General features: G+C 41.9%; 1 protein-coding gene across 1 annotated transcript in view; it reads left to right on the top strand.

Annotated features, from left to right (window-relative positions):
* Positions 1-23,570, top strand: part of LOC128660601 (succinate dehydrogenase [ubiquinone] flavoprotein subunit B, mitochondrial) — a 412,312-nt gene that overhangs the window by 232,750 nt on the left and 155,992 nt on the right. The window contains exons 9-10 of the mRNA XM_053714527.1: positions 17,602-17,797; positions 18,612-18,783. Of these exons, the coding sequence (XP_053570502.1) occupies positions 17,602-17,797; positions 18,612-18,783 (368 nt within the window). The remainder of the gene's footprint in view (positions 1-17,601; positions 17,798-18,611; positions 18,784-23,570) is intronic.

Below are 23,570 nucleotides of genomic sequence, written 5' to 3'. Positions count from 1 at the left end.
GGAACAGTTTGCAGGCTAAACTGCATTAAGGTATGTTCAGTCTATTTTTTTCTAGACAGACTGTGTTATTTCTAGAAAAGGCTGGCAATATCCCCATGAGGGAAAGGTAAGCTGTATTCAGTAAAAGAGGAATCCAAGCTTGCATAAAGGGCTCATAGTTACTGGTGACACTGATAGATAGGGACTCTGATAGACTCGGTAGAAATGAAAATATTTCTGACGGAGGTCAGAAAATCAAAACTTTTAATCACTTGCCGAGCTCTTCATTCTATTCCTCGGCCATCAGGGGCTCAGTGTATTGAGGTAATCGGACTCATGGTAGCGGCAATGGACATAGTCCCTTATGCCCGCCTTCACCTCAGACCACTGCAACTATGCATGCTCAAACAGTGGAATGGGGATTATGCAGATTTATCTCCTCAACTGCATCTGGACCAAGAGACCAGAGATTCTCTTCTCTGGTGGTTGTCTCAGGACCACCTGTCTCAGGGAATGTTTTTCCGCAGGCCAGAGTGGCTCATAGTAGCGACAGATGCCAGCCTGCTAGGCTGGGGTGCAGTCTGGAAATCCCTGAAAGCACAGGGCTTATGGTCTCGGGAGGAATCTCTCCTCCCGATAAACATTCTAGAACTGAGAGCGATATTCAATGCGCTTCAGGCGTGGCCTCAGCTAGCTGCGGCCAAATTCATCAGATTTCAGTCGGACAACATCACGAATGTAGCCTATATCAATCATCAAGGAGGAAAATGGAGTTCTCTAGCGATGATAGAGGTAACCAAAATAATCCGATGGGCGGAGGATCACTCTTGCCATCTCTCAGCAATCCATATCCCAGGGGTAGAGAACTGGGAGGCGGATTTCCTAAGTCGACAGACTTTTCATCCGGGGGAGTGGGAGCTCCATCCGGAGGTGTTTGCCCAGCTGACTCAGCTATGGGGCACACCAGAATTGGATCTGATGGCGTCCCGACAGAACGCCAAACTTCCTCGTCACGGGTCCAGGTCCCGGGATCCCCAGGCGATACTGATAGATGCTCTAGCAGTGCCCTGGTCCTTCAATCTGGCTTATGTATTTCCACCGTTTCTTCTCCTCCCACGTCTGGTTGCCAGAATCAAGCAGGAGAGAGCTTTGGTGATTCTGATAGCGCATGCGTGGCCACGCAGGACTTGGTATGCAGACCTGGTGGACATGTCATCTGTTCCACCGTGGACTCTGCCAATGAGGCAGGACCTTCTAATCCAAGGTCCGTTCAAGCATCCAAATCTAATTTCTCTGCGTCTGACTGCTTGGAGATTGAACGCCTGATTCTATCAAAGCGTGGTTTCTCTGAGTCGGTCATTGATATCCTGATTCAGGCTAGAAAGCCTGTCACCAGGAAAATCTATCATAAGATTTGGCGCAAATATCTTTGTTGGTGTGAATCCAAGGGTTACTCATGGAGTAAGATTAGGATTCCTAGAATTTTGTCCTTTCTCCAAGAAGGATTAGAGAAGGGATTATCAGCTAGTTCCTTAAAGGGACAAATATCTGCTTTGTCTATTCTTTTACACAAACGTTTGGCAGATGTTCCAGACGTTCAAGCATTTAGTCAGGCCTTGGTCAGGATCAAGCCTGTATTTAAACCTTTTGCTCCACCATGGAGTCTAAACTTGGTTCTTAAAGTTCTTCAAGGGTTTCCGTTTGAACCTATGCATTCCATAGATATTAAGCTTCTATCTTGGAAAGTTTTGTTTTTAGTAGCTATCTCTTCGGCTCGAAGAGTTTCTGAGTTATCTGCTTTGCAGTGTGACTCACCTTACCTTGTTTTCCATGCAGATAAGGTGGTTTTGCATACCAAACCTGGGTTTCTTCCTAAGGTTGTTTCTAATAGGAATATCAATCAGGAGATTGTTGTTCCTTCTCTGTGTCCTAATCCTTCATCAAAGAAGGAACGTCTGTTGCACAATCTTGATGTGGTTCGTGTTTTAAAGTTCTACTTACAAGCAACTAAAGATTTCCGTCAAACATCTTCATTGTTTGTTGTTTACTCTAGTAAACGGAGAGGTCAAAAGGCTACGGCTACCTCTCTTTCCTTTTGGCTGAAAAGCTTCATCCGTTTGGCTTATGAGACTGCTGGCCAGCAGCCTCCTGAAAGAATTACTGCTTATTCTACTAGAGCAGTGGCTTCCACATGGGCTTTTAAAAATGAGGCTTCTGTTGAACAGATTTGTAAGGCGGCGTCTTGGTCTTCGCTTCATACTTTTTCCAAATTTTACAAATTCGATACTTTTGCTTCTTCGGAGGCTATTTTTGGGAGAAAGGTTCTACAAGCAGTGGTGCCTTCCGTTTAAGGTACCTGTCTTGTCCCTCCCTTCATCTGTGTCCTAAAGCTTTGGTATTGGTATCCCATAAGTATGGATGAATCCATGGACTCGATACATCTTACAAGAGAAAACAGAATTTATGCTTACCTGATAAATTTCTTTCTCTTGTGATGTATCGAGTCCACGGCCCACCCTGTCTGTTTAAGACAGGTAGTATATTTTTATTTTAAAAACTTCAGTCACCACTGCACCCTATAGTTTCTCCTTTTTCTTCCTAGCCTTCGGTCGAATGACTGGGGGGCGGAGCTAAGGGAGGAGCTATATAGACAGCTCTGCTGTGGGTGCTCTCTCTGCCACTTCCTGTTGGGAAGGAGAATATCCCATAAGTATGGATGAATCCGTGGACTCGATACATCACAAGAGAAAGAAATTTATCAGGTAAGCATAAATTCTGTTTTTTCAGGAAAGGACAGTTCTCTAACTACTCCCTACGATTATTAGTGGTGCCTCCTGGTCCGGTATGGTAAGACTCCTCAGTTAGTCTGAGGTTATAGAGGTGCCGGTTTGGTTTTATTTAATAGCTGAAAACTTTGCTAATATCTCTGTTTTTATGCACTGGTATAAAGAAGATGTCTGTTATATTACTGTTGGGGACAATTAGAACAAGCATGGACATAGATCAAGAATCTGCTTCATTTGACAAATGCTTACTTTGTTTGGAGGCTACCATTGCCCCTCCTGTGCAATTTTGTTCCTCTTGTTTATCTAAGACCTTAAAGTTTAAAGATAAATTACACCCTTCTGAGCCAAATGTCTCTCAGGATAATGTTGTGCAGGCCATGCCTCAATTATCCCCTCAAACGTCCCAGACTTTTCAAGTTCCACATGCAGTGCCCTGCGGTTCTTCTCAACAACCTCCTGGGGATTTCGCTGTACAGATAACTTCCGCTGTTTCAGCAGCCTTATCAGCTTTTCTGAAAGTTGCTGTTAAGCGCAAGAGGAAATCTAAAAATATTGATGTTAATAAGGGTTCTGACTCCTCTAAGGCTTCGTTAGTCAGTTTGTCTCAGTTATCTGATGAGGATGATACCTCAGTGGCTTCTGAGGGAGAATTGTCAGATTCTGATACTGTAGTGACCAAGTCTGCAGATTCAGAGGAGATCAATTTCAGATTTAAGTTAGAACACCTCTGTGTACTTTTAAAGGAGGTTCTTGCTACTTTGGAAGAATCCGACTCGTCTGTCGCGGAGAATCCAAAGAGGTCTAGTAAACTTAATAGGATATATGATGTACCCTCATCCTTGGAAGTGTTTCCAGTTCCAGACCATATGGCAGATATCATAACTCAGGAATGGGATGAACCAGTGATTCCTTTTTCCCCGTCCCCCGTTTCTAAAAAGATGTTTCCTGTTGCTGACTCTATTCGTGACTCGTGGCACACAGTGCCCAAGATAGAGGGAGCTATCTCTACTCTTGCCAAGAGAACTACTATTCCTATTGAAGATAGTTGTTCTTTCAAGGATCCCATGGATAAGAAGCTTGAGGCTTTTTTGAAGAAAATGTACATTCATCAGGGATTACAGTGGCAGCCTGTTGCTAGTATTGCTACAGTTGCGGGGATAGCATATTATTGGTGCGATGACTAATCTAATCTTAGAAGAGACTACTATAGAGGAGATCCAAGACAGGATCAATGCTGTCAAGCTAGCCAATACCTTTATTGTGATGCCAACATGCAAGTTCTTAGGCTGGGAGCTAAGATATCTGGTTTCACTGTTTTAGCTCGCAGAACTCTGTGGTTAAAATCTTGGTTTAATTTTTTTTAATCTTTGCTTTATAAGGGTAAAACCTTGTTTGGTTTCCGAAATTACAGGTGGAAAGTGCTCTTTCTTACCTCAGGATAAAAAGAATAGACCTAAAGGTCACCAGAATTCTAATTTTTGTTCCTTTCGTAACTTTAAGGGACAAAAGTCTTCCTCCTCCTCTTCCAATTCGGAACAATCCAAGTTTTCTTGGAGGTCCGGTCAACCTTGGAATAAAGGAAAGCAAGCCAAGAAGCCTTCCGCTGATTCTAAATCAGCATGAAGGGACTGCCCCTGATCCTGTATTGGATCAAGTAGGGGGCAGGCTCTGTTTTTTTGGCAGGCTTGGATACGCGATGTCCCACGGTTACTGAATAGGATTCAAATCTTGTCCTCCCAGGGGCAGATTCCACCTGTCAAGGTTATCTGTGGACCAGATAAAGAGAGAGGCATTCTTAAACTGCATAAAGGACCTATCTTCCCTGGGAGTGATTGTTCCAGCTCCTCCAGAGGAACAAGGTCTAGGATTCTACTCAAATATATTTGTAGTTCCCAAAAAGGAGGGCACTTTCCGTCCCATACTGGACCTAAAGTGTCTCAACCAATTGCTCAGGGTTCCGTCCTTCAAAATGGAGACCATCCATTCCATTCTTCCTTTGGTACAAGAGGGTCAGTTCATGACGACCATAGATCTGAAGGACGTGTATCTTCATGTTCTCATTTACAGGAATCATTACCAGTATCTGAGGTTTGCCTTTCTGGACAAACATTTCCAGTTTGTTGCCCTTCCTTTTGGCCTTGCTACAGCTCCCAGAATTTTCACAAAGGTTCTGGGGGCTCTTCTCTCAGTGGTCAGGTCTGAGGGCATTGCTGTGGCGCCTTATCTGGATGACATCTTAGTTCACCAGATACAAGGATGTGTTTCTTAGGAACAATTATAGATTTCCTGTCCATGAAGACGTCAGAAAATCCAGACTTCATGCTTCTTGCCTTTCTCTCCAGTCTGCTATTCGTCCATCAGTGGCTCAATGCATGGAGGTGATGGTTGCCTCCATGGACATCATTCCTTTTGCTCGGTTCCATCTGAGACCTTTGGAACTATTTTGGCTCTGCAGTGTGATTCCCCTTACCTTATTTTTCATGCTGATAAGGTGGTCCTCCGTATTTAGCTGGGTTTTCTTCCTAAGGTAGTGTCGGATCGCAATATTAATCAGGAAATTGTTGTTCCCTCTTTTTGTCCCAATCCTTCTTCCCAGAAGGAACGTCTTTTTCATAACTTGGATGTTGTGCATGCTCTAAAATTTAACCTTCAGGCAACTAAAGATTTTCGGCAGACTTCTGCTCTGTTCGTTGTTTTCTCTGGTAAGCATAGGGGTCAGAAGGCCACTTCTACCACTCTTTCTCTCTGGTTGAGAAGTGTTATCCGTTTAGCTTATGAGACAGCTGGACAACAGCCTCCTGAGAGAATTACGGCTCATTCCACTAGAGCTGTTTCATCTTCCTGGGCTATCAAAAATGAAGCTTCTGTGGAGCAAATTTGCATGGCGGCCACATGGTCCTCTATACATACCTTTTCTAAATTCTACAAATTTGATACTTTTGCCTCGGCTGAGGCTTCTTTTGGGAGAAAAGTTCTTCAAGCGGTGGTGCCTTCAGTTTAGGTCCGCCTGTTTTGTTCTCCCTCCCTTTCATTCTGTCTCCTCTAGCTTGGGTATTGGTTCCCACTAGTAATTGGAATGATTTCTGGACTCACCATGTCATAGGAAAGAAAACAAAATGTATGCTTACCTGATAAATGTATTTATTTCCAGGTATGGAGAGTCCATGACCTGCCCTTATTTACATTCAGGCGGCAGTTTTTTTGTAAAGACCTCAGGCAACCTCTATATACCTTTGTGTTATCTTCTTTTTCCATTTCCCTTCGGCCGAATGACTGGGGTTTATGAGTACGGGAAGTGACACTTAACAGCTCTGCTGGGGTGCTCTTTGCCTCCTCCTGCTGGCCAGGAGTGAATATCCCACTAGTAATTGGAATGATTTGTGTACTCTCCATGCCTGGAAGTAAATACATTTATCAAGTAAGCATACATTTTGATTTTTTCTTTCATGCTTCAGATACAGCTTGTGATTTAAAAAAAAAATCCAATTGACTTCTTTTATTTAATGTATTTTGTATCCTTTCTTGAAATCGATACCTAAGTAGGCTCAAGAGCTGCTAATTGGTGGCTGCACATATATGTCTCATGTCACTGGCACACCTGATGTGTTCAGTTAGCTCCCAATAGTGCATTGTTGTTCCTTCAATATAGGACAGTGAGAGGATGCAGAAAATTCTGATAAAAGAAGTAAATCTGGGGGGCGTGTCCGAACAGCGTACTGGAGTTGACACGACAGCAAAATCAATGATACTATTCCTCAAATAATCGCTCTACAATACTGGGTGGCTATTTTTCTTTTGCTTTTGTTTGCTATTTACATGACTTAAGGGCTACAGATCGGCAGCATAAGACCTAGGGCGGTGGCCTACACATAGGTAACAAACTCCCCCGGATGCTCCGGGTTACCAGTGCTGGCAGAAGATATCCGCCTTACTGAAGCTATCTTTCTTACTAACTACTCACATCTCTATAAAAAAGCAATATTGAGCAGGACAAGCATTCTACAATTAACAAATGTATAGCAGCGCGAATCCCTATCCTGTTTACGAGACATTATAAAGAGGGCGTCCGCATGGGAGACAAACTTTGAACAGGAGCTAGACCGGCATTTCGCTATATTGGAGAATGCTTCTTAGACTATATCAACGCTAACTTCCATTAGACTGTATAGAGACTATTCTACCAACGAGACAGCATGTAATTACAGATGATTCAACACAGACCACTACTATTTTCTCAAATAAAGATGGCGACCAAGAAAAAATAATCATTGTGAAAAAATTTCCGATACAGCTAAAGGAGCGGGAACTACACAAAATGGCACAGGATGACAAGTATAATCTTTAGGCACAGAGGCAACCTTGATTGGTCTTACCGTATGGGTCACGCTGAAGGGCCCCAGCGTGGCTACAGGAACAGTATGCGATCTCTGGCTGCCGGACAGGATCGATCTAATACCTCCCGTTATTGGTGCGTCAGCTATGGTTCCTCCCGACACTCAGTCAGTCGTTGACCCCAATATCAATACTACATCACTGGGGCTGAACTTCCTCCTGGCCACAATAACACCGATTGATGGCGAAATTAGGTCACTTTACATTTACAGATACTATATCTAGTCAGCATCACCACTCAGCAGAAAGCATACTCCTGCACATCACTTTTGGGAACTTTTTTCTTGGATCTGGTAATATGGTGACCGCTTTTCAGAACCAAATCTCCCTACAGCACCTAAAAGGAAAACCTGAGAATAAGAACTGTCTCATTGCCATCTGGCAAAGGAAACCCAATAATCTTAAAGAGACGCTGATTAGGCCGCAAAGACTTAGGGGGATGACTATATGCAAAAGAATGAGAGTAAAAATGGCAGTTTTCCTCCTGATAGTTGGAACTACTGCTTATGTTACCAAGTTGTTATTTGATGCTTTGAAACGTTATGTTCCAATTTTAGATGTTTATAATATGTTTTCCAAGATGTTTATGTCAGGGTTTTTTCTCTGCTTTGTTTGCCATGTGCTGCTGGCAGCCATTTTACTCACCTCTCTTGCTGACTCTGGTGCATACAGTGTGATGCTGCTCATTTCCTGCACTTCCTTTTATGGCCAGACTGGTGTACATCATCCGTGTGAGACAGGATGCAGTCTCAGAATCGTGATGTCATCACTTATTATTTACAGGGCCTCTGTTCAGTATGCTTTGCCCTTGCGTTGTCTCAGACCTGTTTGTGAGAGCTCCTGTGTATTACCTGGCTGTCTGACGTCCCTCCTGGTTCCTGATCCCTGGCTTGTTCCTGACTCTGCTGTTCTCCTTGTTCCTGATTCTGGCTCGTCTGACTACTCGCTTTGGCTCCTGACTCGGCTCGTCTTATTATTCACTTTTGGCTCATGACTCGGCTCGTCTGACTACCAGCTCTGGTTTTGATTCCTGGCTTGTTATTTGGCTTGTGGACTTTTTTTTATTTTTTGCTATTAATAAAGGTGTGATTATTTTTGCACTTCTTGTCTGAGTCTGATTCCTGGCATCCTGAAATTATGCAAGGGTCATGAATCCTGATGGTGATAATAATCCACCTTTACCTGCCATAATTTCCAGGATGGATGAACAGGATCACAGCTTGGATCAATTTGCACTAGCCCTGCAAACCCTGCTGACTCGCACTGCACATTTGGACCAAAGTGTCCCGCAAGTTATGGCTGCTCCTGTTTCCGCTGCTGCACCTAGTCCTACCAGGAGCATGTCCGGTTCTGCACCTCTACCTCAGCGATATGAAGGCGATCCTAATCAGTGCAGAGGTTTTTTGAACCAGGTGGGCATTTACTTTGAGATGTTACCTCAGGCGTTTCCATCTGACAGAGCTAAGGTGGGATTTCTCATCTTGTTACTCTCTGACACAGCTCTTTCCTGGGCTAATCCCTTGTGGGAGACTAATAAACCTGTGATTTCAAATTACCCTGTATTTGTGGCCTCCTTTCAAAGGGTATTTGATGTTCCGGCTCGCTCCTCCTCTGCTGCTAAACGACTCATGTCCATTCAGCAAGGTACAAGATCTGTTGCTCAGTATGCCATTGAGTTCCGTACGCTTGCCGCAGAGGTAGGTTGGAACAATGAAGCCCTTGTTGCCGCCTTCTTTCATGGGCTCTCTGATGCGATTAAAGACTAAGTTGGTGCCAGAGATTTACCAGAGGATCTCGAGGTGTCTTTTTTGATCCTAATTGACATCAGACTCAGAGAGAGGCCCTCTTTCAAGGAGCGCTTGCAGAGGCCTCCTTTTCCGTTGTATCCTACGTGTTCATTCCCACCCATGCCTCCCTCTCCTCCCATGCCTCCTGGTCCCGAGTCACCAGGTACTGCTGAGCCGATGCAGTTGGGATTCACGTGTCTCTCCGCGGCGGAGAGGGCCTTTAAGGAGGAGGAAGGGGTTCTGCCTCTATTGTGGGTTACAGGGCCACCTTTTGAAGTCTTGTCCTACACGGCAGGGAAACGCTCACACCTAAGGTCCTGTTGGGGGCAGACCATAGATGGTTTATCCTCATCCCCGGAACCGCTAAAGGAGAAACCTTTGGTCACGGTTGTCCTTTCCTGGGTGGACTCCTCCATAGTCACCCAGGCTCTTGTTGACTCCGGTGCAGCGGGCTATTTAATTGACAGTGCTTTTGTATCAAAGCACTCCATTCCTGTTTTGCCTCGGTCCGTTCCGCTTGCTATTAAGGCCATTGATGGCAGACCCCTTCAGCCCGCACTCGTTACTCACGAAACTGCTCCGTTATCCATGGCTGTTGGGGCTCTCCATTTTGAAACCCTCCAGTTCCAGGTGATAAACTCTCAGCATTTTCCGGTTGTTCTGGGTTATCCCTGGCTCCAAAAGCACAATCCCAGTCTCGACTGGCGCAGGTACGAAATTTTGTCGTGGTCTCCACAATGTATTTCCACTTGTTTTCGGAAACCAGTTAAAGTCTTGTGCACTTCTTCGGTATCTCAATTGCCAGAGGAGTAACAAGAGTTTCTAGATGTTTTTGACAAGGTGCGTGCCGGTACCTTGCCTCCTCACCGGTCTTATGATTGTGCCATAGACCTGCAACCCGGAGCCATTCTTCCTCGGGCCGGGTTTACCCTCTGCCTGTTGCGGAGAATTGTGCTATGGAGGAGTATGTTGCCGATGTTCTAACGCGGGGGATCATCCTCAAATCTTGCTCTCCTGCAGGGGCTGGCTTCTTCTCTGTGAAGAAAAAGGGTGGCGAGTTAAGACTATGCATCGATTATAGGGGTCTTAATCGTCTTACCATTAAGAATGTTTACCCTATTCGGCTCATTACGGAACTGTTTGACCACCTCAAGGGAGCTACGGTCTTTACTAAACTTGATTTGAGAGGAGCGTACAATCTCATTAGGATCAAGGAGGGCCACGAATGGAAAACAGCATTTAACACCAGGAGCGGGCATTATGAGTATCTTGTAATGCCCTTTGGCCTATGTAATGCTCCTGCTGTTTTCCAGGAATTTATTAATGATGTCCTATGAGATATGTTGCAACAGTGTGTTGTGGTGTACTTAGACGACATCCTCATACACTCACCCACACTTGAGGCTCATCGTTCTGATGTTACACGGGTTCTTCAGAGACTACATGAGAACGGCCTGTTTTGTAAACTCGAAAAAATGTGAGTTCCATCAGACTCAAGTAACCTTCCTAGGTTATGTTATCTCCGTTGCAGGGTTCTCCATGGATCCTGACAAGTTATCTGCAGTTCTGCATTGGCCTCGCCCAGTTGGTCTTCGGTCTATTCAACGTTTTTTGGGGTTCGCCAATTACTATAGAAAGTTTGTTAAAAACTTTTCTTCCGGGGGGCGGGGCTAGCAGCAGAAGAAGCCAGACGTTTCTTTCTATAGCTCCTGACATAGGATTAAATATACTACTATTTTAAGCAAACCAAGGACTCTTAAACTCTAATAATTGCACTTGGAAGAGCAGTACAATTTTAATGGTCATTGTTTAAAAAGCATTAGACACTACAGCGGCATAGAGATCTTTTGGCCTGAGCTGACAACTGTGCAGAGTTAGCCGCCATTATACAGAACAACTACGCGCCTTCGTTACTGATAGAGGCACTGCAAGTTTAGAGGCGCCCTCAGCTATAATATGGAGAAACTGCTTTTAACTGGGCTGCGCGGCTTGCTGATCTCCTTAGACACCCAACAACAAGATCTCGTTGATGAATTGAGAAGGGCTGTGGGCGCGCAACCGGATCTCATTCCAGTATGTAAGACCGAGGAAAAGCCTTGTACTAGTGTCCCAGATGCATTGCATTGGGAAGGAATGGTATCTCAAGAGACCAGGGGCAAACATAATGCAGGAACATGGAGCCCTGAATCCAAGATGGCGATGCAGCATGTTGCGCAGCTCTATCCCTTACAGCTCTCTACAGATGAGGTGGAGACTCTCAGGCGCAGCGCAACGCAGCTCCGGAGTACTTTAACTCAGATGGAAGAAGCTGAGACAGAACCGCAACCTACTCCATCTGCATGGAAACTTAGAGGGCATAATACTGTTGTCGGAGCTGATGACGTCCAGCAGCACCAGGGTCTTTCTGCAGAGCTCAACAACAAGCCGACCCACGCTTTGTGGAATACAATCCAGACACTAGAAACCATGAGCGAGACTGGCCGAATCTGGAGATCTGCTGGGAGTGGAGGACGCTATGAGAGACTGGGGGCTGGATTGGCAGAAGCGGTGGCCCTGCGTTTCAGCTTGCAGCCTCTAAATTTTACTATAGTAGAACTTACTGTAGTCCCAGCTGGAATCGGGTGAGATACCATTAGCAGCGCTGGGAGTACAGGATTGTTTGAGAGAGAGTTGGCTGATTCATAGTTAAATGACTGTTTTCTATGGGATATACGTTGCATACCTATCAGTAATAACTTTTGTCTCCCATCATAGCCTGCTCCTATTTATACACAATCCTTGGTCCCCTGTAAGAGACTTGCATATCATAGATGTTGCTTTTAGTAGATCTTCATAGTCACTCTGCACTATACACTTCATTGCAGTCCAAAGCTATATTATTTTTATGTCTATGCATTAGATAATGTCATTTTGTAATGTTCAATTATGTTTTAGGGCCTTTCTCTGTCAAAGTCCATAGGTTCAGTTAAATGTGTTAATATTTTTATTGTATGTTAGGTCCTTTTGTTTATATATTACTTGTATGTTACTAGAAACATTCTACTATAGTGCACCCCATCCCCTGTTACTTATGATATTGGTGTGTCGCCGGCGGCCGAGGTGACACACTTAGTCTCCTTTAGTATACCTTGGGGTGGTGCTTAGCTAAGCTTCTGGGACCTAACACTATATTATTTAACTGACTAAATGTATATTAACACTTTATGATTCAGATCATTTATGGATAATCCTTGCAGTCATGGTTAAATTAGGTGGGCAAACTCATATTTGTCCCCTTCTATATTCAGACCTTGATGTCATGTGGAGAGAGGCTAACACTAGACCTCTTATTATACCTTATCATATATATTGATAATTTCAGCTGGACGCTCAACTTTGGCTGTAGGTGTTGCGCCTCTACTTGAGTTTTGCATCATGCAGGTGTGTTTTTATAACTGACAGCTAAAACTCTGAGGGCGCTCATTTCTAGATTACCTTCAACATTTTCTACCTGAGATCACCTATATACCCCTATTTCAAAGGTCATAGGGTATAATTGATTGTCTGATATATATAAAATATCCATATTTGTTGTCCTTTTAGAGAAATATTGGTTATTGTCCTGCACAGTATATATTTGTAATACCTCCCCCCCCCCCCCTCCAGGTTAATGAGAGCTCCTGAGGGATAATATTTCTTTCGAATATTCACCCAATCTGGTGTATTCTTTAGCGGTATTAATCCGCTCTATGACACCAATTCACCTCGTTCATATTATACACCTCTTTAGGTTTAAGAACTATCCTCTATGTCATGAGAGGGAATTGGTGTCCTAATTAGTTAATTGTTGGAACATCTTTTATATTATATCTCTACCTCCTTCTTTACCTTATGTAAAGCAGCACTACGTATATTTGGGGGAAAAATGTATCTCTCATCAGTGTTTATAATTCCACATATGTTTGTTTGTAATATCACTCTATTAGACGGAATATCACGATAAAGAGGTACTGTAGCATCTTATCTTAAAAAATAATAAACCAATAGGGTATCAATGTAAATCTTATAGTATATTTACCCGAGGTATGCTAGTCAGCCGGTAGGGTATTTATGTATTTTAACATGTATTCTATGATTTACTACTGTTTTTAGACATGTTCAATTTGAAATAACTTGTTTTCTTGTTTATGTATGAACATGATTTTGCTAAATACCCTAATAAAAATCTTTGATTTAAAAAAAAACTTTTCTTCCTTGGTCAAGCCTATCACAGACATGACCCGTAAAGAGAATGATCCACTCCATTGGTCACCTACTGCCATTAAGGCCTTTGATAGTCTTAAGACTGCCTTTGCTGCCGCTCCAGTTCTGGCTCATCCTAACCCTGTCCTGCCTTTCGTTCTTGAGGTTGATGCGTCTGAGACTGGAGTAGGTGCCCTCTTGTCTCAACGTCCTACGCCTGACGGTTCCTTGCATCTGTGTGGTTTCTTCTCTATGAAATTGTCTCCAGCGGAGTGCAATTATGAAATTGGCGACAGGGAATTACTGGCCATAATTTTGGCACTCAAGGAATGGAGGCATCTTCTCGAGGGTACTAGCATGCCAGTGCTCATTCTTACTGACCACAAGAATTTAACTTCTCTATCTGAAGCAAAATGTTTGTCGCCCCGACAGGCCAGATGGGTGCTATTTTTGTCTCGGTTTAATTATGTGGTCTCCTACCTGCCTGGTAGTAAGAATGTTAGGGCTGATGCCCTCTCTCGACAATTTTCGCCTCTGTCCAAGGAGGCGTCTGTACCCACTCCAGTTATACCTCCTGACCATATTTTGGCTACCATACGTACTAATTTGACTTCTCCCTTGGGAGGAGATCCTGGCTGCACAAACCAATGCACCTCCTGAGAAACCTAGTGGTAAGTGTTTTGTTCCTGAGAATCTTCGAACTAAACTTTTGCACACTTACCACTATCCTAAAGCCGCAGGTCACCCAGGCAAGAACCAAATGATTTGGTCTGTCACTCGACAATTCTGGTGGCCAGGTCTTCGTTCTGATGTTGCTGCGTATGTTGCCTCCTGCTCACTTTGTGCACAGAATAAGACTCCTCAACGTCTTCCTGTGGGTCTTCTTCAACCTATTGCTAATGGTGAGCGTCCTTGGACACATCTTTCCATGGACTTCATTGTCGAGCTCCCTGTTTCTGATGGCAATACTGTTATACTTATGGTGGTTGACCGTTTTTCTAAAATGTCACATTGCATTCCCTTGAAGAAGTTGCCTACCGCTCAGGAGCTTGCTTCAATTTTTGCCCGGGAGGTCTTCCGTTTACATGGGTTACCCAAGGAGATAGTGTCGGATCGGGCTAGCCAGTTTGTCTTTTGGCGTTCCTTTTGTGCTCAAATGGGGATCCAGCTTTCCTTTTCCTCGGCATATCATCCTCAATCCAATGGGGCTGTGGAACGGTCTAATCAAGTTCTGGAACAGTTCCTCCGTTGCTATGTCTCAGATCACCACAATAATTGGTCTGAACTGTTACCTAGTGCTGTTAATGCTTCCTCCAAGTTATCCCCGTGCATGGCGAATTATGAGTTTCAACCATCCTTGTTGCCCGATTCTTTCATGTCTCAGAGTATTCCGGCTTTAAAGGAGCATCTCCGGTAACTCCGTTCCACGTGGGTGCAGATTCAGGATTGCCTTTATCGTTCTATGCAGCGCCAAAAGTTCCAGGCTGATCGTAGGCGTCTGCCCGCACCTTCCTACCAGGTTGGTGAGAGAGTTTGGCTGTCCTCCCGCAACTTGAACCTTTGTGTGCCTTCCAATAAACTGGCTCCCCGTTATGTTGGTCCTTTTCGAATACTCCGACGGGTCAATCCTGTGGCCTACGCTCTTGACCTTCCTCCTGCAATGTGCATCTCCAATGTTTTTCATGTCTCCCTCTTGAAACCATTGGTTTGTAATCGGTTTACCACTGTGTTGCCTCGTCCCCGTCCTATCTTTGTTGACAACCATGAGGAGTATGAGGTCATCAGCATTATTGACTCTCGTATGTCTAGGGGCCGCATACAGTATTTGGTTCACTGGAGGGGCTACGGTCCGGAGGAGCGTTCATAGGTTCCCTCCTCTGATGTTCATGCTTCCGCCCTCCTCCGTGCCTTCCATGCCCGTTTCCCCAATAAACCTTTTGTCCTCCCGCAGGGGAGGGGTCGTTGAGGAGAGGGTACTGTCAGGGTTTTTTCCCTGCTTTGTTTGCCATGTGCTGCTGGCAGCCATTTTACTCACCTCTCTTGCTGACTCTGGTGCATAACTGGGTGATGCTGCTCATTTTCTGCACTTCCTTTTATGGCTAGACTGGTGTACATCATCCGTGTGAGACAGGATGCAGTCTCAGAATTGTAATGTCATCACTTATTATTTAAAGGGCCTCTGTTCAGTATGCTTTGCTCTTGCGTTGTCTCAGAACTGTTTGTGAGAGCTCCTGTGTATTACCTGGCTGTCTCACGTCCCTCCTGGTTCCTGATCCCTGGCTTGTTCCTGACGCTGCTGTTCTCCTTGTTCCTGATTCCGGCTCGTCTGACTACTCACTTTGGCTCCTGACTCGGCTCGTTTGACTATTCGCTTTGGCTCCTGACTTGGCTCATCTGACTACCAGCTCTGGTTTTGATTCCTGGCTTGTTGTTTGACTTGTGGACTTTTTATTATTTTTTGCTATTAATAAAGGTGTGATTATTTTTGCACTTCTTGTCTCAGTCTGATTCCTGGCATCCTGACAGTTTACGTGACATTTATTCATTCAATGGACAGGTAGTTGTTACTATTCTATCTCTAGCTTGGCACATGTTTATTTTTATACTATGCACTGCAATTATCTACCTGATTTTCTAGCATATGCCTGCATTTTAGGTACTATTATGATATTTAGAAGTACAAATCTGATATTTACATGTCTGAAAGCGATGTAGTCAGTGCTGCTTTATTTTAGCTATACCGAAGCACATTCTTACAATATACACAGTATTTACTTGCAGTATGGTGCTAACATAATATAAAGGCTCGCTTCATCCCTCATTAGACTACATTTCCCACATGTCTTATTGGCCACCACTTGATTTGTATATAATAACCTGTAATATAGCTACCAATAAATCAGCATGGTACTGATCTTATATGCATATAATATGTTTGCAAATGACTGCACTGTAGTGGTAATGTATCAGATCCCATACCAAACACACTGTTACCATCTTTATACCTGGGTTTCATATGAGGGTTTTGTGGGGGGCCCCTAGAGAGACTTTACTATAAAGACAGTAAATTAACTGTGCTAACTGACAGGCTACCATAATTTTTTCCTGAATATACAGCTATGCATAATTTGGATTGCTCCTGAGCGGCCGGCGACCGAGACCGCTATGGAGACAAAAAGGAAAGCTTGTTAATCATAAAGTTACATATACCTTATCGAAAATCCTGTTCATGGCAAAATAATACTCTTATTTCTCATATATACTATACATATATATATATATATATATATATATATATATATATATATTTATACACACTTTCCAGGTGTAAATGTGCTCACAATAATTTAGCATTGAAGTTTATATTTACTTGGTTAAAAAATACTCTTAAAGAGGCAGTTTTCTTATTCCCTAATTTTAATTACCACGCTCTCCTTTGACAGCAATCAGCAATGAGTTTAGCTAAGGCCTCTAGTTAGGTTAACTAGAATTGTTTATGTTGATGTGTATTTTGCTTTGTTTTATCAAAAAAAGAGGACAGACCAATAACTAATGCATATACGTCTCTTCCATAGTGATTGTTTATTTGCTAAATGTACATTCTTGTGTATGCTTGATTTTTGTAACATGCAATTCCTCAATAAAAATAGTAAATATTAAAAAAAGAAAGAAGTAAATCTGTAACTACTGTGATGTGGCAGCTAATATTGTCACTGTACTGTAGGAAATGTGTTATATTAATAACATATATAGGTGTTCCATTGCAGTTTCATGCCAGTAACCTGTATTTAATGGGGAAACAGCACTGGGAGTTTCTAATTAAGTAATATAATTTATATTAGGTGCATCTTTTCACTCATACCTCCAATTTTCAGTGGTGAGATTTGCAATTGTAAGAAATCTACTGAATGTACATTGAAACTTAGTATAAATATCTATTATTTGAACAGTTACTACACAGAAACAAATTCACTGGCAATGTGGGTGGATTTTTGCTCAGACAGTGATCTTTATTATTTCCTATGGACGGCACATTGTCACTTATTAGGACAGAGAGGGTCAGCCCACTTTTTTTATAAAATATCACTAGATGTATGAGTTGCAAGACTGGCGAGACAAAAAAAAGGCATTTCTCGTGGGTCTGATGAACTTTTTGTCATTGAGCTCATAGACAGTTTAAAAACAGTTGCAATATAATTATTTTGCAGTTGTAATATTGAAGTGAAAGTTAATGGGAAGTACAGTTTCTTGTGAGCTGACAGTATGGTGGTTTGGCTATTTTTGTTTGCATCAGGACTGCATTTTCACAGCCGTTTGAATCAGCGGTGTTGCTATTTCCTATTTACTTCTTTTTATAAATAATTGTGTCAAGGTTGGGATCTAGTCTGCCCTACAGCATTTAGAATACTGCTTTAATAAGCTTACATTCTTTACAGAGGCTGTGGGCCAGAAAAAGACCATGTGCATCTTCAGCTTCACCACCTTCCACCTCAGCAGTTGGCTACCCGCCTACCAGGCATCTCTGAAACAGCCATGATTTTTGCTGGGGTTGAGGTCACGAAGGAACCGATACCCGTCTTACCAACTGTCCACTATAACATGGGTGGTATTCCAACTAATTATAAAGGACAGGTAACTACTATAAATGCAGTTTCCCAAAAAATAATATTCTATGACTGTTTAAAGGGGCACTTAATGTGTAATATTTCTGGTACATTGATGATTTACCTAGTGTGAAGAAAAGTAAAATAAGTTTAGTTTTGCTTCCCTGTGAGAGAGTGTTTCCATTCCTAGCTAGCCAGCTCTCTCATTAAGACATTTTATATTTTTACTTTAGTGTTGGTTGACGGTGCAATCATATGCCTTATTACTTGCTTCAAAGAAAGTAAGCATTTTTGCTTTATTTGTCTGTCATCTGTCAGGTGCATTTACCATCTGGCAGAAGGCAGAACAGCTGAAGCAGAGACGTGAGAACGTTCTCTGCTTAGTTTTAATGGTGCAGGCATATATGGTCAACCAACACTAGAGTCCTCCTAAGAAATAAAAGGGTAAAGTGTTTAGTAGGTTGAATTACCTTCTAATTTTATTGGTCATCTATGTATGCACTAGTTTATTGGTCAACTATTTATGCACTAGTTAAACACATTTCAACAATTTTTTTGTGCACAACTGGTTCACGGAATAGACTAGCTGAAAAGGACAGCTTCCACAGATTGCCACTATTCCTGGACAAATCATTCTGGAATTATTAACGGTAGAGAAGTTAAAGATTTCTTGCGTTGTACTCGCAAGCTGTTTAAAAAGCTTAAAACAATTAAGCCCCTGATACATATATTTTACACATAAAATATGTTTCCATTATATTGTAACTTTAAAAATAAAAATATAATTTTAGTAAGGGTCTATTATTTCTATATATATATATATATATATTTGCTTGTTTTAGGCACTTATCCATGTAAATGGTGAAGACAAAGTGGTACCAGGGCTGTATGTATGCGGTGAGGCTGCGTCAACTTCTGTCCATGGTGCTAACAGGCTGGGTGCAAACTCTCTTCTGGATTTGGTGGTCTTTGGTCGTGCATGTGCTCTTACCATTGCAGAGCTACATAAACCTGGTAAGTATTTATTGGTATACACAAGAATTGACTGGCAAGAAGTACCCATGGAGAAGAATAGGGTACCTTACTGGCCCCTAATTCTTATGTTAGTAAGTGCAGCAATAAAGTACGCTAATTTGTGGTTAGACAGATCTGGCAGCAATTGCACTTCCATCTTTAACCATGGGTCTAACTCCTTCGTGAGGGGTTAAATGCACAGTTACCAGGGAACATTAATGTGATAATAAAATGCTCTTGGGTCAATCCATCTCAAGTGGTCCAATAATTGTCAAGTTGGTTGCTTGATCGTTTTAATTCTCCTAATTTTTGTTAATGATTACCTCTATGTATTGGTATTGAAAAACCACCAGTTTTTAAATTTTATTTCACTTGGTTTAACCACTGCGGCTATCTTTGTGTGAATGACAAATTTTGGTTATACAGATGTTTATGGAAACCTCAACATCTCAGCTCATGATGGTCCTAGCTCTTTGGAACAACAACTGGGGTCTAGAGTACATGTCAAGGTTTGTGTAAATATTTATGTTTAAATAATTTTTATTAAATTATAAATGTGTCAGTTTACATCAACTTGTAAGTAAAATACAAAACATATAAGACATTTCCATACATATTTGCCAGTAGGAGTCTAGGACAAAATCTATATTCGTACCTCTTCATCATAGTGAGATAGAGGCTATCATTTATACATAACTCCAAATGTCCTAGTTCAATCATAGATTGTAGAATTATTAACAAAATGACTAAAGCGTAATGTATGTCAACACAATTTTAAGAAAAAAGGGGGGAAAAAAAGGGAAAAAAAGGGAAAAAAAAGAGAACAAAAGAGAGATGAAAAAAAAGGGGGGAGAAGATGTCGTCTCGCCGGGTTGTCGGGTCACCTCATCAGAAGATATCCTTGGGATCACAGCAAAAGTGTATCTTATATTCAGGAATCGTATATTGTCTACTATATTAAAAGTTTGGTCAATGCGGTGGGAAAGCATCATTACCTAGAGGTCCATAACTGTAGATTAATTATCATGTAGCATCCAATAAAACCATACTTTCTAAAAGTTGTCTGTAGTGTTTTGTAGCCAAGTCCCTTCTTCTGACATTTTATAAATAAATGTTATTCTACCTATTATTTCTTCCCATGTGAGAGCTCTTTCCTTCCAATATCTTGCAATACATATTCTTGTAGATGTACAAGTGAGTCTGATGAATTGATTAATGTGGGTATTAAACTTAGGGATCTTTTCATGCAGTAATGCTTGTGAAGCAGTCAATTGTAATGTTTCATCTAAAAGTCTACTTAAGAAATTTGACAATCTATTCCAGATCCTAGTTATGTACGGGCAATCCCACCACATGTGTAGATAGGTGCTCTCCGAGCCACAACCTCTGTAGCAGAGCCTTGAGTTGGGGTTTGTTGCATGGGAGGTAATAATTGGTGTAAGGTACCATCTGAAAGTTGTTTTAATAGTGTTTTCCCTCATGTCTGCACTAATTAGTACTCTATGTAAGTGGAAAAAATTATTGTTCCATTTTTTGGAGTTGTGTTCCATCCTCAAGTCTCTCTCTTATCTGGTTAGCAGGTTAGATTTGTCTCTACCATTATTGCTATGTATAACTGAGGAATAGTTTTCTTGGGTCTGGTTTTGGAGCTACAGTTTGTGTAAATATTTAAACATTTAGAAACATATATATATATTTTTTTAAAACAACTTTATTTAAAGTATTGAAAATATAAACCTCCTTTTTTAACATTCTCGTTTCCTCTTTCATAATACAAGATTACAAGAATATCATTAGAATACATACATGCTAAAAACGTTGGTACTTGTGACAAATCATAAACGCTATAAATCTGGAGATTAGTTGTTTGGATCAGGCTATGACTGAGAAAAAAAGGGGGAGGGGGGGGATAAGAAAATGTTATCAACCAGCACCTGATCCAAGAATAGTAGAGGTGGGATTTTATTGTGAATCTCAGTTTGAGGTTTGTGTCTGGGGCCCAGCTCTCCGCTCCCTCTGATTGGATTCCACATATAGAGCTCAATTTATCAGGCAATGGTGGACAGGGGCGTACATATGCACCCCTATCCGCCGCAGCTCGCCTCTGGTGGGCTGAATTCCGCTGCCGAAATTCGGCAATGCACAAGAGCGCTACTTTGGGCTCTTGTGCAATGCCGTCCCCTGCCCGCTCACAGCCTTTCACACGCGGGCAGGAGCTGTGAATCTCCCCGGACAGAGGAGACCGGGGAGATTCACATTCTCCACCTAAGAGGTGGAGAAGAGGTTAGGGAAGCAGTGGTCGGATGACCGATGCTTGATAAATACGTAGGGGGATAAATCGACCCATAAGTATCAATGCTTCCCAAAGCTGTAGAAATAGTTCCTTTTATCAAGGATATCAGCTGAATAACTGCTCATAAGGTAATAATAATTCATCTTACTCTCAATAATACAGAAGTTGGGGATCTCGCCTTTCCAATATTTAGCAATGCACAGGCCACATTAGGACCTCTAGAGATCTGAACCCCCCAAAAGAAACAACCCCCCCCATTTGTATATACATATATATGGCTATAATGAGTAGCGCCCATAAGGCTTTAAATAATCTGTTCTGAGGATTTTTACAGATCTATTGATACATATAGTATTGGCTTATAGCTACTGCATGTGACCCTCAATATAACACAGTGTTCAATAAGATTTCTGGACTATTTCTGTACAACAACTAACCTAAGCTTATAACCATTTTTTAATTTAGTTTATTATATTGGTTATGGAAGATATATTCCCCACATAGTTTGAAGAAACTTTTGGACTTCTGGACACCTTATGACACCTCAATAGGAGGGATTATAATTAGATTGTACAGGCCACGTTTGGACTTCTGAGAACATTATACAACTATTATACAACTGTAAAACCAGTGATAGATAAAACACTCTAAGATAACGATATTTAAATGACACAGGCCACTTTAGGACTTCTAGAGATCTGAAAAACAAACAAACAAAAACATTTGTATATACATATGTATGGCTATAATGAGTAGCACCCATAAGGCTTTAAATAATCTGCTCTGAGGATTTTTACAAATCTATTGATACATATAGTATTGGCCTATAGCTACTGCATGTGACCCTCAATATAACAGTGTTCAACAAGATTTCTGGACTATAGCCTTAAGTACAACAACTAACCTAAGCTTTTAACCATTTTTTATTTTAGTTTATTATAAAGAAAACCAAATATGTCACTTATGGTCCATATGCTTAGCTCTATAAGTACACTTAAGATGGTAGAGCCACTCTTGGACCCTAGACTTCTATGTGCATATAACAATATTTAAGTTACATAGGCTACTTTAGGATCGCTAGAAACATTATAAAACTATTGTTCGTATTGCTATAGTAAATAAGATATCTGAGAGCACTCTTAAGCCATGAACTAAAGATGCACAACATTAATGAGGGCATCCAATTATAAATATACAATGTTAACTACAGAAAATGTTATAGAGCACAGGCTGTGTAACAACTAAACTGAGCACTTAACCATGAACAATCTGTATGTCACTCACCCCTAAATTATAAGAGAAGTTAAAATATGGAATTAGGTCCAAGTGTAGATTAGCAGTCTCATTTAAATCCCTCGAACTGAAACTATATGTTAAAACAACTATACTCTAGGCATGAATATATATATATATATATATATATATATATATAGTTGACCAGCATGATAATACAGATAATATCACACCTGTTCTATAGCAGATAAGCATAAGCAGTCAATATCACATTCTATACAGCCCCTAAACTACTAAAATATAAGCGAAGCTAGCATACAAAGTTTGGCACAAATAGAGCTTGGTATCCTCCCTCCCATGGACCATCAAGGCTAGTATTATGTGCTAAAGGGGTCATGAGATGATATATCAGTGATACACATTTAGAAAATTAGGAGTTTGTCTCAAAATTATGTATGAGAGAAGAGGGTAAAGCAAGTTAATCCCAGCAGTCTTGAAAGGGAAAATTGCCACAGGTCTAGCAAGTAGGTCCGCAGACACAGTCTGATTTTTGAGACACAGAGAAGAAAGATTGAGCAATACTGCACCTGCTGCAAACCATCTCAAATGTTTAACCTTTCCCTCTGCGCCAAGATACCATGTCCCATAATACAGGTGCAGGGAGGGCAATTTGCTGTCAGGAGAAATTGGGTAGGACACTTGAAGCACCAGCGTTACACACATGGGAGCTGGCTGCACTCCTAGGCGCAATCACCCAATTTTTGCTCTGCTGTTCCACACAAAGACATAAGATCACGCTCCCGCTAAGGTGAGAGAGAAAGGACCCTCTGCTTACAACATTAGGTGAGTTAAGGGAGCTTATTTCCCATTGTTGCGCAGTTGAGGTAAAGAGATCCACGGTAGTCTTCAGCAACATTTGCCTTTTGTCTACTCCATTCACTGGTCTAGGCTGTAAAGGCTGCGAAGGTGGCAGGGTAGGTATCTGCTCTATCTGCGGGTGCAAGGTACCCCTCACTTCTGGAGTCCCTATCGCCACCCCAAAGCTGTGCAATGCATTGCAGGCAAACTGTCTCTTAACTGGGCAACAACAATGATCTTATCGATCCACTCAGAGAACTTCCATTCATGGTCTGCCATAAGTGCCTGAAAACAGTGCCCAGCTCCTCCATGGTAGATATACCCAGTAGAATAAGTAATAGATAGTGCAGCTTATACCAAAGACTGCTTTACAGCAAGCATCCGTAGACACCTGCTGGGGGGT

The sequence above is a fragment of the Bombina bombina genome, chromosome 5, assembly GCF_027579735.1.
Source record: "Bombina bombina isolate aBomBom1 chromosome 5, aBomBom1.pri, whole genome shotgun sequence".
Lineage (NCBI taxonomy): Eukaryota > Metazoa > Chordata > Amphibia > Anura > Bombinatoridae > Bombina > Bombina bombina.
The sequence above is the reverse complement of the archived record's forward strand: the minus strand, read 5'-3'. Positions and strand labels throughout refer to the sequence as shown.